The sequence below is a fragment of the Phoxinus phoxinus genome (genome assembly GCF_949152265.1).
Source record: "Phoxinus phoxinus genome assembly, chromosome: 9".
In the NCBI taxonomy this organism is placed as follows: Eukaryota; Metazoa; Chordata; class Actinopteri; order Cypriniformes; family Leuciscidae; genus Phoxinus; species Phoxinus phoxinus.
This window is the reverse complement of record NC_136884.1, coordinates 23,919,195-23,937,779: the sequence shown is the minus strand read 5'-3', so window position 1 is coordinate 23,937,779 and position 18,585 is coordinate 23,919,195. Positions and strand designations below refer to the sequence as shown.

Genomic DNA, 18,585 nt, shown 5'->3' with positions numbered 1-18,585 from the left:
AACTTATAATAATTATTTGTAGAGCATTCAATGTTATATATATATATATATATATATATAGAGCATTGAATATATATATATATACATTTATATACATGTCTTTATAGAACGTTGATCTGTCTCTATTTATTTATTACCTGACATTGTCCCCAACAGTTTGTGAATTTGTTGGACATTGGGATGTTTTAACAGTCAAAACTTTGATAACTTTTTCTTCTATTTATCAGATACCAGACACAGGATTTTTATTCTTGGCATCTTAATTTATTAAATCTCTTAGGGTATAAAAAGGATGTCTACATATTTTATTACAACTCTTATAATCTGCCAAGTAGGCTATATAGCACAGCGAGTGTACGGAATTAAACAAATAATAATAATAATAATAATAAATACATATTATATATTCAAAACACTTTGCTCTCGTTGTTTAAATAAAGTTTAAATAGCCTACACTAGCTATTGATTTAAAATCACAGCATAATTTGTCTAATGAAGTATCTATTTAAGTATCTATTTTTATATCCTTAATTCGGCATTACAGTTTAAATTACATTAAATACAAGATTAATACATATAAAAAGTATTTTCCAATTCCGCGCATGCGTCGAACATCAACTACGTATTTGATTAACGTTATCCAACGTCATCGCGTCATTACGCTACAGGCTGGAATCGTCACTTGCTGCCTTGCCGCCTTCTTAACGGTTGTTTCTATCTTCACACTGGAATACTCTGAGGTAAGTTTTAATTGTAAATGTATTATCTTTAACAGTAAATATTTGCCATAGTGTGTGTGTTCTGCTAGGATTGTATTTCACCTATTTTTTTGTTGTTGTTGTTAATCCAGACCATATGTTTTTGTCGAACGACAACGGAGTAACGTTAACGTTAACGTTAGGTTGTCAATTAACTAACGTTAACCTGTTAGCTTATAACGTTAGGCTAAATATTGTCCTTTTCACCCCGTTTTCCCTATTCTGTAACTTATGTTACCACGTCAGATTGTCACAGTAAACTGCTAAAGTCTAGCAGCTAAGGGGGAAAAGTTCTTCAGTTCTAACTAACGTTACGTTCGTCTAACGCAGAGCAACCCAAAATGTTGAAAGAGCCAAAAAAAAAAAAAAATCTGTCTGGAGCCACAAAAAATAAATACAAAAAATAATAATTTGCCTTATAATGAAGGCAACACATGCTGTAAGTGTCTATATTAGCTTTATTAGCCCCCTAGTATCAAAATGATAAGTAGGCTACAAATAACGTACATAATGAGCAAGGCGACCGTTATTTCGAATCTGTCACTTTATTGTTTCCTTGGTTACGTTAGAGAAACGTTATTATTATTGCTTGTCACGTGACACGGTGCAACCACAACACAGCGCTGAATGAATGATGATATGCTTTTATGTAATTTTTCCATTTTTATAAAAAATATTCACACATTTATTAGCTATAGTATGAAACACTGATATTCCGATTGTCAAACATGTGCATGTGGATGTGTTTTGTTGTATAAAGACCTTTATAACGATCACGTTAGCTGTAACGGATCTGTTGGTTTTACAACACGTCAATTCATCCACTTCTCCCGAAATACATGAAAGTAAGTGGCTGGTGAACTGGGAGAAGAATAGGGTAAAATGTAAAGATACTTACACAATGTGTATCTGATATGAATAAAACGTGTCGTCTTTTTATATTATAAAGGATTATTATTGCCGCTTCCATATACATCAGTGTATATTTTTTTAGTACTTATGTGATTCTTAAATGTCTTAAACCTAAAATAACCATTATGTGGTCGAAAACACTGAATAGTTGTGATATATGACAAGCACTGAGCGCGTCTGTCTCTGGCTCAGCGCCAGCCAATGCGCCAAAGCACGTTTGTATTTAGCAGTTGATCACGTGATGCACGGACCGTTCTAATCACACCGGTGTGATTGTACGCTCCAGGGACCAGCCAAGACTGATCGCACGGGTGTGATTTAGAAGATTTATGTTGACAGCATATTTGACTTGGCAAGGGAATGTCTGTCCAAGAAAGTGAAAGTCCTACATATTTTATCACAGGTTACGAGGACATGGCTTCCAGGAGTTATTGGACTAAGCGCCGGCACACATTAAGAATCCTGAATTCTTTTGATTCATCATCTTCAGTTCAGGAGATTAATGGAGGTGAAAGTTTGGGAGAAGTTAATTCTGAATCCAATCTGGATGTCAATGATGAGGAAGATGATGTTTTCATGGATTGCCTAAATTCGTTTGATGACTATGGCAACAGTAGTGATGAGAGTGATGCAGTTGAAGATGGTGACAGTAGTGATGAGGGTGATACAGTGGAAGATGAATGTGATACAGTGGAAGATGAATGTGCAAAACTATCAAAGGTGCTGTGTGAGTGGGCTCTGAGGAATGATGTGCCACAGAACACCCTCTCAGATCTTCTTTGTGCACTACAGGAGTTCCATCCAAATTTACCAAAGCAAGCTCGCACCCTGCTACAAACTGCAAAAATAGCAGCCAATGTTAAAAACATCAAAGGAGGTGAATATATACATTTTGGCATTCTCACTCACCTGCAGACAATTTCAACTCTCATCAACAATGTTAGCAACACTATTGGCCTCCAAATTAATGTTGATGGGTTGCCCTTGTACAAGAGTTCAGCTTTGCAGTTGTGGCCAATTTTGGGCAAAGTGTCATTTGAAGAGGAACCTTTTGTTATTGGAATTTTTTGTGGCAATAGCAAGCCACTGGATTTGGAGCAGTATTTGTCTGACTTTGTGCAGGAGGTAGCTAGCCTTGAGCGAGGCTTTGAGATGGCAGGAAAAAACTTTACTTTAAAGATTGACTGCTTCATTTGCGATGCTCCTGCAAGATCGTTTATTAAAAACATTAAGGGACACAATGGGTACTTTGGGTGTGAGCGCTGCAATCAAGAAGGAGTCTATGTTAAGAACCACATGACTTTCCCAGATAAGACGGCTACACTCCGCACAGATGATCAGTTCTCTAGACAGGAGAATGAGGATCACCACAGGGGCAACTCTCCCCTTGCACGGATTAACATAGGCATGGTTACAATGTTCATTCTGGATTACATGCACCTTGTTTGCCTCGGAGTGACTCGAAAATTGATACGTTTTTGGATGAAGGGGGATTTTTCTTGTAGGTTGGGCTCTCATGCAGTGATGGCTATCTCTGCGAGATTGCAGCAGCTAAGGCAGCATATGCCAATTGAGTTTCAGAGAAAGCCAAGAAGATTAGCAGACATTGACCGGTGGAAAGCCACTGAATTCCGTCAGTTCTTACTTTATACAGGCCCAATTGTTTTACAAGACATCCTTTCCTCTTCCCACTACAGAAATTTCATGAATCTCTCAATTGCCATGTACTTGATGCTCTGTCCTGCCTTGTGTAATTATTACTGTGACTACGCTGATGCTCTCATGAAACATTTCTTAAGCGAATTTGAGCAGTTGTATGGTGCTGATGAATTGGTGTATAATGTGCACAGTTTGACTCATTTGGCTGATGATGTTAGGAGGTATGGAGCTTTAGATGGAGTGTCAGCTTTTCCATTCGAAAACTATATGAGGAAATTGAAAAAAGCTTCCCGGAAACCACAGTTTGTTCTTAAACAAATATTTAACCAAATTACACTTGAAAGGACATTTATTACATCCAAAAAAGCAAAGGAGACAGACAGCAAGACACCTTTGCTCAAAATGAAACACTCATGTGGTCCATCAATACCTAACCTGCCTCACTGCACCCAGTATAAAAAGGCAATCTTTCAACAGTTCTGCGTAGCCACAACTACTGGGGACAACTGTGTGATGGTTCAAGGGAATTTGGGACTGGTACAGAACATACTATGTGATGAAAAGACCAATACAAAGTACATAATTTTCAAGAGGTTTTCAAAGCTAGAATCTCTTTACTCCAGTCCTCTAGACTCAAAAGACATCGGTGTTTATAAAGCAAGTCAGCTAGAAAGTACAGACCAAATAAACTACCTATCAGATATAACAAGAAAATATGTTTTGATCCACACAGACACAGAATGGGCAGCCATTCCATTTCTCCATAGCTACTGAGGGTTTTTTTCTTCTTTCTTTTTTTCGTATATGTAAATGTCTTCCACCAGCGAGCCGTCTTCCACCAGTGATCCACCTTCCACCAGCGAGCCGTCTTCCACCAGCGAGCCGTCTTCCACCAGCGAGCCGTCTTCCACCAGCGAGCCGTCTTCCACCAGCGAGCCACCTTGAAGCAGCGAGCCACCTTGCACCAGTGAGTCACCTTGCACCAGTGAGTCACCTTCCACTAGCGAGCCGTCTTCCACCAGCGAGCCACCTTGAAGCAGCGAGCCACCTTGCACCAGTGAGTCACCTTGCACCAGTGAGTCACCTTCCACTAGCGAGCCGTCTTCCACCAGCGAGCCACCTTGAAGCAGCGAGCCACCTTGCACCAGTGAGTCACCTTCCACCAGCGATCCACCTTCCACCAGCGAGCCGTCTTCCACCAGCGAGCCACCTTGCACCAGCGAGCCGTCTTCCACCAGCGAGCCGTCTTCCACCAGTGAGTCACCTTGCACCAGCGAGCCGTCTTCCACCAGCGAGCCACCTTGCACCAGCGAGCCGTCTTCCACCAGCGAGCCACCTTCCACCAGCGAGCCGTCTTCCACCAGCGATCCACCTTCCACCAGCGATCCACCTTCCACCAGCGAGCCGTCTTCCACCAGCGAGCCGTCTTCCACCAGCGAGCCGTCTTCCACCAGCGAGCCACCTTCCACCAGCGAGCCGTCTTCCACCATCAAGTCACCTTGCACCAGCGAGCCGTCTTCCACCAGCAAGTCACCTTGCACCAGTGAGTCACCTTGCACCAGCGAGCCGTCTTCCATCAGCGAGCCACCTTGCACCAGTGAGTCACCTTGCACCAGCGAGCCATCTTCCACCAGTGAGTCACCTTCCACCAGCGAGCCACCTTGCACCAGCGAGCCGTCTTCCACCAGCGAGCCACCTTCCACCAGCGAGCCGTCTTCCACCAGCGATCCACCTTCCACCAGCGAGCCGTCTTCCACCAGCGAGCCACCTTGCACCAGTGAGCCACCTTGCACCAGCGATATGGCCCTGTACAACATTGTGGAGTTCCCAGATTACTCAGTAGGGATTGTGAGCAGCAAATGGCTTAATGAGGACTCCTCCATAACTCTGTGGCCACCTTATACTGACCCTGGTAAACACAAGGCAGCTTTGTTGATGCATGAAATTCCTGGAGAGACTTGGAAAGCGCATGAAATCTGTGTTTTAGGCACAGCAGGTAGATTTTTTTTCTTTCTCTCCCAGAATTGTAAATAACTTAAACTGAGCATTGCATAAAAGATGACAAGGAAAATGTGAATAGATGAAATAACTATTGACATTTATTTTGTTTCTTTCAGTGGATTATGAAAAGGCAAGATATAAAGCCAAAGTAGCAGAAACTAATTTAATTGTAGCCAGTGAACCTGAAGAATTAGATCGCAGTCAGCGGTCAAGGCAGTAAGTGTTGTTCTATTGCCTTTACTGTCTAATACATTTATGTAAATTAGGTTAAATATTAAACATAAATGATAGTACTGGTACATTCTTATTTATACATTTTGTGAACAAGATCCTGAAAGCAAACTAAAATGACTAAATCTAAAATATTATGAGCCAGTTATTAGTAGGAACCAGTTATTTAGTATGAGCCAGCTGTTTATGTGTGTTAAAATGCATTCTTAGATTGTTTCTCCTCATTTTGTGCAGACCTACCAAACGCTACATTGATCTAGAGCCTGAACCTGCTCCACTGAAACGGCAGAGACAGTCACAAACGATCACAGCTGCAGTCGTACACCAGCCACCAGTTCCACCATCACCCATGTGTTTGCCACCTTCTGGTCATAACTCTCTGGTTACTCTGTCTCCAAGCCACCTTCCACCACCGAGTCGCCATCCACCAGCGAGTCCCCTTCCACCGAGTCGCCATCCACCAGCGAGTCCCCTTCCACCGAGTCGCCATCCACCAGCGAGCCACCTTCCACCAGCGAGCCACCTTCCACCAGCGAGCCACCTTCCACCAGCGAGCCACCTTCCACCAGCGAGCCACCTTCCACCAGCGAGCCACCTTCCACCAGCGAGCCACCTTCCACCAGCGAGCCACCTTCCACCAGCGAGCCACCTTCAACCAGCGAGCCACCTTTCACCTGAGAACCACCTTCCACCTGCAAGCCGTCCTTCAACTGCAGCCTTCCCCCTTCCTGTGAGGCACTCTCTATCAGCAGGTATGTTTAGTAGACTGTAAAAAGGCTTACACCTCTCTAGCCTTGGAAGCAAAAGTATTTTTTACTCTTTGTGGCTACATCTTGTAAAGATGGTTATTCATTGAGAATTGTTTCTTGAAAGAAGAACCCAATGTTAGTATCCATTTCTTTCTTATTAGCCTAGGCCTTACATTACCTAATAATATTTTGATTTTGTCTGTAATGTATTGTCTGTGGATTTTGTTTCATTAGTAGAGATGCACCGATTACAATTTTCTAGGCCGATTCTGATTTCCAGTTTTTCATTGAGTTTGACCTTCCGATACCGATTTTAGCCAATTAATTTTTTCCAATTAAATTTTTTCTAACCACTTAACGGCACACACAAATATTTATTTTCTATCTTTTCTTTAATAGAGCATTTTGCATAGAACATATAAATTTTTTTTAACAGATAATCGCTTAAATGCATACTTTTATCCAAACTGAATGATTAAAAATAAGCTTAAATGTGTAAATCTTCTATAAATATTTATTTTATTATTATATTATATTTATAATTTTATTATAAATATTTTATTTTCTGACATACTCCAGTTTTTGTTAAAACACACAACACATGTTTATTCTGTGCATTTTGAGCACTTTTTGTGTGAAATCATTTCTATTTTGTCCATCAAAATGGTGCTTTCACTTTAATTGAGCGTGAGCAGCGCAGCAAAATCTAGACTCACCCCCGAAACACCCGCTTCACAGCACGCAGCACTCCTGCTTGACACTCATGCGCTGCACCTGCTGCCGGTGTGAATGCACTGGTTAACATGCGCGGCGAAAACAATATGTGCCGCTCACGCTTGCGATGTGAAGCTGCCGTGATTATAGTACAGAGAAAGTGACACAGAAAGCCATAAAGGCTACGTTCAGACTGCAGGCCTTAATGCTCAATTCCAATTTATTGCCAGATCTGTTCTCATTATTTAAAAAATGTGGCCCGCATGGGCAAAAGAGTAATATGACGTAAATCGTGCGGAAGTAAACATGGAGGCCACAGAGGTTAGTTTACCTATTATACTATTATTACTATTATATACCTATTATTTTTATTTTTATCTACGGTTTTGTTTTTAGGTTGATTTCAGGAGGAAGAAAGAATTTGTGAGCAAATAATAATGAGGGGGAGGAGAAAGAGAGTTAAATTCACTCTTACCCGCTGTTCGCGTTCCCATTAGCGCAGAATTGTGACGATGATCAATCTAGAGTGGCGTCAGAGTCGCATGAATTCCGATTAATTTTTTTTTTTTTTAAATCCAACCTGTAACAGAATTGGACCACATATGAAAGTGGCCCAAATCCGACCTGGTAAAGAGCGGATTCCATGTGACTAGTGCTGTTCGGATTTGGGTCACTTTGACCTGCAGTCTGAACGTAGCCAAAATGCTGTACAATACTGGACTCTAGGGGCACACTGTTTTTTAGACCCCTATTGTGAGTTTATAGTTGGCCTATTATTCTGCTAAAACGGTCTCTGTGCTCAGTTTTAATTGTTTTCTTCCTTTTCAGGTATTGATAGATATTTAGTCAGTACACTAGAGGAGATTAAGGACAGGCTGACTATGCTGGAGAGAACAGTGGCAAATATCTCTCGATCAAGCACAAAAGAGGTCACGTTGCCTGATGACGTCATATTACCCCTCCAAAGCTACCAGGACATGGATATCTTGGAGCAAAAAATGGAAGATCATCAATGCCGGAAAGATTTGGTATGTCAACAGTAGCTCTTCTCAAGAAAGAAATTACTTTGAACTAGCATTGACCGAGCCTCTGGCTCTAACGTAGACTATATGGACAAAGGTATGCTATTACACCCTTTAAAAACTTCAATGGCATGCCATTAAAATCCATATGTTCTTGGTCTTGGTACTCCCTTTGCAGTTGCAACAACTTTCACTCTTCTGAGAAGGATTTTCACAAGTTTGTGGGGTGTCAGTGGAATTTTATGCTCATACATCCACAAGAGTATTTGTAAAAGTTGTTGCAACTGCAAAGGGGGAACCAAGTCAATGGGTCCACATACTTTGTCCATATAGTATACAGTCCCTTGCCTGGGAATCCATTGTCCTGATCAGCTAGTGGCGCTGTTCTAACAACTGTAGCTTCTTAACAAAGTGTCGCAGAGAAACTTCAAAGAAATTGCTTTTAAGAAATAGTCACCAGGGGGGTCTGAAGTAAGATAACCTACTGTCCCCAAACTGGCAACAGTGCAACTGCTACTGAACCTGACTTTCTGCTATAACTAGAACTCTACTCACTACTTTTCACTGACTGAAAGCTTTAAAAAAAAAATTTGTCCTGAACCTAATTTCTTACCATTAAATTTTTTGCAAATCACTTTTTAATTTGTGCATTTTCCTTCCTGTTAGACTGCCTATCTAGGAACTATTGGTGGGTGTAATGTCCAAGTTGCAACAAGGAGAATACTGACAACATTGATTGGCCATTCTTTAGCCACTCAGTTGAACTGGAATGGCGCACACCAAAAAAGACCTTTTCAGAACCTGAGGATAAGGAGGATTGTAACAGGTAAGCTACCCTGTGGGCTAACACTTTACTTGAAGGGGTGTGCATAAGACTGACATGACACCTTCATAATAATGACATGACGCATGTCATGAATATGAACAAGGTTTTATGCATGTTTATGACAACTGTCATTAAGTGTCATTCACTCAATTATGTCATATTTAATGCAACGATGACATTGTTTGTGATGTCTTTGTTATGACAACTTGACATAAACCAATACATCATAACCTGTCAGTGTCTTTGTCATGACAACTTGACATTACCAAGACAGCACAACCTGTCATAAATGTGCCATAGCAGATTAATGATCACACTTAAGAAACTTCTTAGCTTGATGGGTTAACATTACAATTGTCATGTGTTTGGTTTTGATATAGGCTGTCATGAATATTTTTCTGACCAATTTTTTTTCAGTGGTACACATTGAATTTGTGTTAATTAAGTGTCATTAAGTGTTAATACTCTGTTAAATAATTGTATAACCGTGGCAGGAATATTTTTCTTGACCTCAACTACAGTTGTATGCCATTATGATGGAGTCTTAGGTAGACGTATCCATGATGTAAAAAGAATTATGAAATTAAAAATATTTATGACACTGTTATAAAATTATTTGACAGAATATTAACATTTAATGACATTTTAATGATAAGTTAAATTTGTACCCCTAACCAGTGGTGCCACTCTATCAGTTTGAGATGAGTTTTCAATGACTCAATTTCCTCTATGATGCCATATCAGCCGCGATGGTGATGACAGCCAATGTCAAAACTAACCACATGACAATTGTAATGTTAACCCATAAAGCTAAGAAGTTTCTTAACCCTTTAGAACCGAATGTGTCGTCGCCTAATATGAATGGATGCATTTGTATGTGTGCGTGTATGAAAAAAAGTGTCCTAAATGAAAACTGTGCAACCTAATGTCACAAAAAAGACTTGTATAGTTGTATTATACTTCATTTTTCAACTTTAAAGTGTTAGTTTCTTTCGTTAGTGATTTTTCTGTGTTTTTCTAAATAAAAATCGGAAAATGTATTCTTTTTTTTTTTTTGTCTATTTAAATTCTATTTACAAACTCACCACACACAATAATGGACAATAACTGTAATTTGTTGAAAGCTAATCTTTTTCTGACAAAGATAACACCTTGCACATGAAGATAGTACATTGTTTTAGAATTGTACAGTCAAAAAATCAAAATATGTGAAAAACACCCATTTTAGCTTCAGGTTCTAAAGGGTTAAGTGTGATCATTAATCTGCTATGGCACATTTATGACAGGTTGTGCTGTCTTGGTAATGTCAAGTTGTCATGACAAAGACACTGACAGGTTATGATGTATTGGTTTATGTCAAGTTGTCATAACAAAGACATCACAAACAATGTCATCGTTGCATTAAATATGACATAATTGAGTGAATGACACTTAATGACAGTTGTCATAAACATGCATAAAACCTTGTTCATATTCATGACATGTGTCATGTCATTATTATGAAGGTGTCATGTCAGTCTTATGCACACCCCTTCAAGTAAAGCGTTACCTGTGGGGTATTAGAAATGGCATATTAATTACTTCCCACACAGTGTTATTTCATACCTATTTGCTTTTTCAGAGGCTGTAAGAAAATGTTCCTTTCAGCCAAGTCCTCCTGATTCTGAAATTGAGAGTGAGATAAAGGTGTGGCTGCGGAATTCAAGAGACAGAGCGGGTGGACGAAAGGAGCGCTACCACCGTCTGCTGACTAGGCAAGAGACCTCGGGGGAAGAGTGAGCTTTGCCAATTGTTACGTCTGACGTGAGAAGCGGGAACGAACGCATAGACAGCTTGATTTCTTGCCGCTCTGTTTGTCACTCTTTACGCTCCTTATTTTTCATTGCTGTCATTTTTCCTGTGTTGTTTTCTTTGTCACCTAGTTTTGAATATGATTATGATACTTTCCCTTTATACTCCCTTGTGCTCTGCCCATCTTGGCGTGTTTTGAGGATACCTTCTGCCCATGTTGGCGTGTTTTGAGGATACCTAATGTGCTCTGCCCATGTTGGCGTGTTTTGAGGATACCTAATGTGCTCTGCCCATGTTATAATGTAATATAACAATGTAATAATTAGGTATTTGTTATGTTTATATATATATTTTTTTTTTTTTAGAGAATTTTTAGTCCCTTTCAGAGTGTTAAATTATCTTAATTAACCTGTATTAACCTGAATTGAATGTTTTATATTTTGTAATTAATAAATACATTGATTTGAAATCCCTTTGACTACTGTACATTTTTAACAATACAGACATTAGTTATGTGGTGACTGCATCCATTTCAGATGTATAGAATAATTGTTTTTCCATAAGACTTATAGTAGCCGAAAATAATTTATAGTGAAACAGATTTATTGTTGTAGATTAACAATAAATAAAAAGAATAACCCTGTGTGGGCTCAGTGAGGGCCCTGTGTGGGCTCAGTGAGGGCCCTGTGTGGGCTCAGTGAGGGCCCTGTGTGGGCTCAGTGAGGGCCCTGTGTGGGCTCAGTGAGGGCCCTGTGTGGGCTCAGTGAGGGCTGCCAGTGAGGGGCCAACGTTTTGCCAATGAGCAAATTCTCATGGGCCCTGCGCTGGCAGCCTGCTAGGGGCCCTTAGGCTAGCCCTAAGTGGGCCCGTAAAGGGCCAGTGTGGGCTTGTTTGCAGGGGATGCAAATCGTCCATGTGTCGCGCGAACGCCCCCATTACCTCAACAACAAAGCGGCAAACTTTATCAGTCCTCTTCAGTCGTCGAGTTTGGAAGACATGCTGTGAGATTATTGGGTTTACATCTGAAGAAGAAGATCGCGATTTGAAGACAAGAACGATTTTAAGGTAAGAAATAATCCTGAATTATATTAGTTAGTGTTATTGTTGCATAAACTTCATATTGCCATTGAACTGTTGCTCGATGCTTCAGTGAATGTCCCCTGCACGCGCTGTGAGAGTTTGAAAACGCAGTCGCGCGACGTGCGTTTGAAAAGCAAACCACGATTTTACTCCAATCTCATTTCATAACGTCATATCGATGTAAACATTTGAAGTAACATATGATAATCAATATGTTTTTCTCTAGTGTAGTGTTACTGAAGTGTTCCTTTTTAACTATGCCTGCTATACTGTTCTTATTATTTGATTCAGCCCTGCTGCAAAAAATACTTTCTTAGTTAGTATTTTTGTTTTGTTTCCAGTCCAAATATCTAAAAATTCTTAAACCAAGAAGTGTTTACTAGAGAAGTAAAATGACATAAGAAATTCTATTTTGTTTTAAGATAAAAAGAAAGTAATTTAAGTAATTTTTGCTTAAAACGAGCAAAATTATCTGCCAATGGGGTAAGCAAAAAATTCTTGGTTTCCAGATTTTTTTGCTTACCCCATTGGCAGATAATTTTGCTCGTTTTAAGCAAAAATTACTTAAATTACTTTATTTTTATCTTAAAACAAAATAGAATTTCTTATGTCATTTTACTTCTCTAGTAAATGCTTCTTGATTTAATAATTTTTTAGATATTTGAAAAATACTAAGTAAGAAAATAATTTTTTGCAGTGCAGGTATATGCCTACAAGGCACAACAAATATATATATATGTATATATATATATATATATATATATATATATATATGTGTGTGTGTGTGTGTATTTTGTAAATTTTAAAAAGGAATTTTCACCAGAAATCTAAAATGTATTCCCACAATCATGCAGCCCTGGTTTCTTCTTGATATCAGCATGCTCACAGCTTTTTTATATATATATATATATATTTTTAGGTAGCTACCCGTCCTGCTGACTTCAACATGAGCATGAGGAGGTAAAGTGAAAAATCAAACACCTTGGAAATGACAGGTATGCACTATGTTTCAGGAAAGGAAAGGTGTGTGACTGGTTAAGTCTCTGTCTTTAGTTCAGTGTGTTAAATAATGTGCTTTTTGCCATTTGTTGTGTATCTTTGGATGATGTTGTGTTGTAAATAAATTCAAACAATCAAAAAGCCATTTTTTTTTAAATCTCCTCATTCTTTGTGCAAGGTAATGTAATGATAGTGCCTGAGAGCTCCTAATAGGGCCATTATGGGAGGCTCTTTGTCTCTCTCAGGTGTGAAACACTCAATATTCATGGTGGTTAACGCCTCCTCGCATAAAGCTTTCTTACACAAAACATGTCATACAAATTTTAAATCAATATATTGTCTTATCTGAATGAGTATTCAGGATGATTTTCACATAGTTTTGGAGCAAATATTCTAGGCTACGTGATACAATTTTCAAAAGCCTTGCGACGAAATAATTAGTTTGTCTTTCATGACATTATTTCAGTGACTTTTTTTTTGGTCATTTTCACAAACCACGCATAAATGTTATTATCTCAAAACTACAAACTTTTACATACATGCTGCTGACATATTATTGTAGCAGAGTTTGTGCTGAATGCAGTGTAATGATACTTTAGTCATGAAAATGTCACAAGTAACAGAAATAAGCACAAATGTTAGAGCATGTCAGAACACCTCCAGGACCCAGAAAACACCTCAGACCCCTGAGGGTTAACAAGCGATTTTTATTTGTCATTACTCTATGCCCAATATACTAGCGTTATACTAGCGTTATAGGCTAAACTGTTTTTAGAGATAAAACTATTTACATTCGATAATCATGAAAACAAATCTCAGATATCGGTTGACTAGGTAACAATGTGTAATTAGACCAAAGGTTAATTTTGCGCCGGAGTTCTCCTTTAACAAATCTAATCTGCCACATCTGGGAAAGTCAACAGGCATAGAGGATACTTACATTGTTTGGTTTGTGATAAAACAAAGTTTTTCAAAAGATCCCCTGGGGTCAATGTGTCAGCGTGATAGAAATTTGATGTTGTCGCCCGTGTGAGAACAAGGGGCCATCCTGGTGGTGGTGGTGGGGTGGATGGAGGGAAGGGGCCATCCTGGTGGTGGTGGTGGGGTGGATGGAGGGAAGGGGCCATCCTGGTGGTGGTGGTGGGGTGGATGGAGGGAAGGGGCCATCCTGGTGGTGGGGTGGATGGAGGGAAGGGGCCATCCTGGTGGTGGTGGGGTGGATGGAGGGAAGGGGCCATCCTGGTGGTGGTGGGGTGGATGTGCCATCCTGGTGGTGGTGGTGGGGTGGATGGAGTGAAGGGGCCATCCTGGTGGTGGTGGTGGGGTGGATGGAGGGAAGGGGCCATCCTGGTGGTGGTGGGGTGGATGGAGGGAAAGACCCATCCTGGTGGTGTTGGGGAGGATGGAGGGAAAGACCCGTCTTGGTGGTGGTGGGGAGGTTGGATTTTAATGGAAGTGTCAGCATCTGCGAACTCAGACATGTGTAAGTACCGATCTTTTATACCACAAGTATTAGAATATGATTGGATAGATGAGAAGGTAATAGGTGACGTAAAAATTGAGTCTTCCCGGCAGAACTTTGCAGAAATTGTTTGTATTATGTCTGAATAGATTTAATTTTGCCCATACAAATTGCCTTATCTGTCCGTGTTGACGTCCAAACTCAATGCCTCATATTATTGTCTCATTATTATTTATAAAGATTGCAAAATGTCAACGATGACAAGTTTATGATCTACAACTTTATACAACAGTATAGAAAATGTATTAACAATATGTTCAATGTCACCAAAATACACAAGAGAAAGTTCCTCATATTATTGTCACAAGTGTTACGGATTAGTTTTGTTTTGGGTTTTTTCTGTTTGTCTTTTCTTTCTTCTGATAGGTTGTCAGATAAGGATCCACACCTGTCTTCAATTTGTGGATGGATATAAGATGTCTGTCCTCTGTGGGAGGAGCGTCTACCCCTATCCTGCAGTTGTGCTGAGGAGCTGGACCTTCACATTGTTTTTCTCTTAATTGTTTGTTTGTTTATTTACTGTTGACCAACTATTTTCTTTATTATTTACCCCTAGACTTAAATAAATATATTGTTAAATATATTTTTGGACTCTGAACCCTTTCTTTTGTTACTTCCTTGAGCCGGAACGTAACACAAGGGAAACACATTTTCAGGAGACACCTTTTATGTTCCCTGTATGAAATAAAAATAAATAAATATGAATAAACCATATATTGCTATTATTACCTTTAATATTTTTCACATGCAAGATGCATGGGTGCAACATATTCTAATCGTAATTAATTAACTTACAATTTCAGAGGGCTCTAATTCAATTAATCAAGTGATAAATGGTGTTATAAATTGGGGAGATGACCACACAACATTGTGATCTGAATTTCTATTCTTGCTGGCACATTCCAACAATGGATCCAAAAATGTATGAGGAACTCATAAACTACAAAACTCAAAGCACATACCCATTTGGCATAAAAAAGACCATAAATATGTCATTCGCAGACGCAGAACCTCCTTGCAGGTTATTGTTTAGATTTGACTAACAATAAAGCTATTTCAATAGATGGCCAACTTTACTACATCTCCTCAAAAAGTGGTATGGGTTTGAGAAAAAAAGTGGTTGTTGGACAAAAATAGTCCAACCAAATATTCTCAGAATTCCATGCCAACCCCCACGGAGCACACTGTGGAACAGAAGAAAACAAAGCTTGCCATTTCAGCGAGGTTCTACTGGCCTGGAATGGTGGTGGACATCGATAAATGGGTAAATACTAAATTATTCCCTTTTAACTTTGCTGTGAAACATACAAATGGATTATGTTTTGGAATGCATTTCTATTGTGCTTATTTCTGAACTTCAGGTTTTGCAGTGTGCCCACTGTCAATTTAGCAGACTGTCCATCAAGCAGTAGCCCAAGCATATCCCAATATGTGTATGTAAGCTTCTCCACAGATGTGCATGGGTTTTGAGACTGGTATTTCATGAGTTCACAGAATTTAAATGTATTTAATGTGCTATTTTAATTAAGGTGGATTAGCCTCTGATACTGCTGAGCATGGATTTAGTGGGGAAAGTCACCAAAACCAACCAGGGAAATTAGTACATTTGTGTCCTCGTTGACTATTATACAAAATGGTCTGCAATTCCCAATAAATCTGCAGCAGTAGTCTCACGCTGCATTATTTTTTTCTACAGGTTTGGGGGGCACCAAAGAGAATATTCACTGACCAAGGCAAGTACCAAGTTTGTAAACCAGGTTTGTAGTTTATTGAATGAACTAAATTCAATCTGCACAATAATCTAATGGTTGCACACATTTTTTTTTTTTTTTTTTGTAGATTAATGTTAATGTATGTTTTGCAAACAGATCAACAAAGAGCTCTGTGCCTTCCTAAATGTTGAGAGAAGCCTCTGTGCCCCATACCATCCACAAACAGATGGGCTCGTGGAAAAAAGAAATGGAACCATTCAGAGGTGAGCCTTCATTAACGGGTTGCTTTGTGGGAATGCAATATTCAGGGAAATATTGGTGTCTTTGAAAATTGGTTACTCATAACTTTCAACTCCTTTTGGTTATGACTTTAGAGCCTTGTGCAAATTAGTGGATACAAGACCAGAAAAATGGGACGAGTACCTAGATGCAGTAATGTTTGGTTTATCAAATGCCATTTCTCTGAAGGATTGTAACATTGAACATTGTAAAAAAAAAAAAAAAAAAAAAAACAGGACAGGAGACCGAGGGTGGCAAATCAGGCACCATTTTTTGTAGGGCAGAAGGTCCTACGAAATAATATATGGACCCAGCAGAGGAAAGTGGGCAAGCTTGAACGCAGCTGGTTGGGACCGTATGAATATGCATTTGGAAGAAAAAAGCGCAGATTTAAGGGATGAAAATGGCAAGATATTCCCCAAAATCAACACTGACCATCTCAAACCATTTAAAGAAGACACCCCCCGGATACCCCATATAATTACCCAAGAACCACAACATAAAAGAACACGTAAAGAAACGTCATCCCCTTCACTCACACCTGTAGACCTCACCATCACCAAATCACATCAAAACCAGCCCCCACCATCACCTCCATCCTCACCAAGTGACTTATTAATTGGAACAAAATCTTCTATATCCTCTCCCCTTGTCTCCATTGAACTTTTTAATGAAACTGCAACTTTCCTCTCCTGTGTCCCACACCACTACCATGACGACAGAGGTACCAGCTGACACCATAGACACCGTGCATGGCTGTAAGTGTTGATGTAAAGTCAGATCTTATAATAGATCAATATTAGTCTAATTTCTAATATATTTGTGAGGTGGTAGGTGCAATGCTGTTGTTGTTGGTTATCCTCTGTAGGTAGCAAAAGTGCCTGGGCTGGAAGCTGCTGTCCAGAGTGGGACCCTATAAATTATTTTACAAGGACCTACGGATCGGCCCTGGAAGGGAGTTGGAGAGTGAGGTACACATTTCATTGATTTTGACAGAAAAGCCTTTCATCTGCTATGTTAATATTTTGTATTAAAGTTTAATTTTGCAATGTTTGTCAAGGTTCTGAATGCGTATCTGTCCCTGAAAGTGAGGGAGCACAATTTGACCTCACCGGGCAAAGCATTCCATATGGAGACATTTGCCATGACAGACATGTGGAAGGGAAAATATGAAAGGCTCAAGGTGTCCTGCTAATTTGATCTATTTTGCATTTTATTACTTGTGCTGATGCCCATTGCCGTTAGCAAGTTATTTAGATCATAATGAGTTTTTTTTTTTTTTTTTTTAGTTGGACCCAGCAAACTATGAGGTAATAGTGGGCGTTGTAAATGAGGGCCACCACTGGTTCCTAGTTGTAAGTATTTGTGGTATAGAACAGTTTCCTTTGAGTTTTCCCTTATCCCCCTGATTTACAATATTATACCACTTATCATATGTTGTCTGGATATTTTTGCATGTTACTTAGGCTGTATACTCATCCCAATAAAAAGCCATTCTGCTTGACTCATACAGAGAACATACTGTCTTGTTTGTAGAGCCCTGATGATAGCAAAGGGTGTTTCAGTTTCAAACTGGTTGTGCGAAAGCTTGCCTCACATCACTGTGTGATTTATAGCATTGTAGCAAATATTAAATGTTCATTAAAATGGGATGATACTTTACCTAATTTTTCTTGTTTCTTCCTCAGTTTGCAGAACACATTTTGCAAAATACCAGAATGGACTTCTCCAATGAGCCACAAGACATAACCCGATTCAGAATGGAGATTGCTTTAACTCTGCTCCACCAATCTGGTATGGCTTTATAAACTCATGATTGTTATTGACATGCTTTTTGACGTGCATCACTTTCATTAGTGTTGTACTGTACCTCATAGATGACCTAAGTGACCTGTGCCACTTTTGTGGAGAGGCAGAAACGTTTGATGACTCTGAAGGAGAGGCAGAAACAGTTGACTCAGATGTTCTTTGGGTAACTATGGCTGAGCATTTTTGGTTGGTGTAGCATACACAAAGTAATAATGAATGGACCGGACCATTGCTTTAAACCCCCTTTTTATTTTTATTGTTACTCTTATTTTTTATATATATAGATTGCCTGTGGGCGATGGTTCCACGTGAAGTGTGTGGGCAATCCATCCACGGAGGATGAATACAATGTGTTTCTTGCAATAAATAACTAAATTATGAAGCCATTGTTTTTGGAGTTTGTTTATTTTTCCCTTAATTTTCACTTTGGTTAAACCTACTCAAAAATTAGTCTTTCTGTGACAAAGACAGGAGCAGGATGCAATTGCAAAAACACTTAAATAGAGAAGGTGAATACAATG

At 39.4% G+C, this 18,585-nt stretch overlaps 2 protein-coding genes across 2 annotated transcripts; both read left to right on the top strand.

Moving 5' to 3' along the window:
* Nucleotides 1-5,358: 5,358 nt before the first annotated feature.
* On the top strand, nt 5,359-11,130 carry LOC307004207 (uncharacterized protein). Its single transcript, XM_079623313.1, has 5 exons — nt 5,359-5,546; nt 5,796-6,313; nt 7,853-8,052; nt 8,713-8,872; nt 10,494-11,130. Exons 2-5 carry the CDS (start codon nt 5,911-5,913, stop codon nt 10,649-10,651), a joined length of 921 nt encoding a protein of 306 aa, XP_079479439.1. The 5' UTR covers nt 5,359-5,546; nt 5,796-5,910; the 3' UTR covers nt 10,652-11,130.
* Nucleotides 11,131-16,586: 5,456 nt separating this feature from the next.
* On the top strand, nt 16,587-18,260 carry LOC307004504 (uncharacterized protein; the record flags this gene model as incomplete). Its single annotated transcript, XM_079623824.1, has 5 exons — nt 16,587-17,226; nt 17,316-17,438; nt 17,545-17,610; nt 17,944-18,049; nt 18,133-18,260. Exons 2-5 carry the CDS (start codon nt 17,385-17,387, stop codon nt 18,258-18,260), a joined length of 354 nt encoding a protein of 117 aa, XP_079479950.1. The 5' UTR covers nt 16,587-17,226; nt 17,316-17,384.
* Nucleotides 18,261-18,585: the final 325 nt, after the last annotated feature.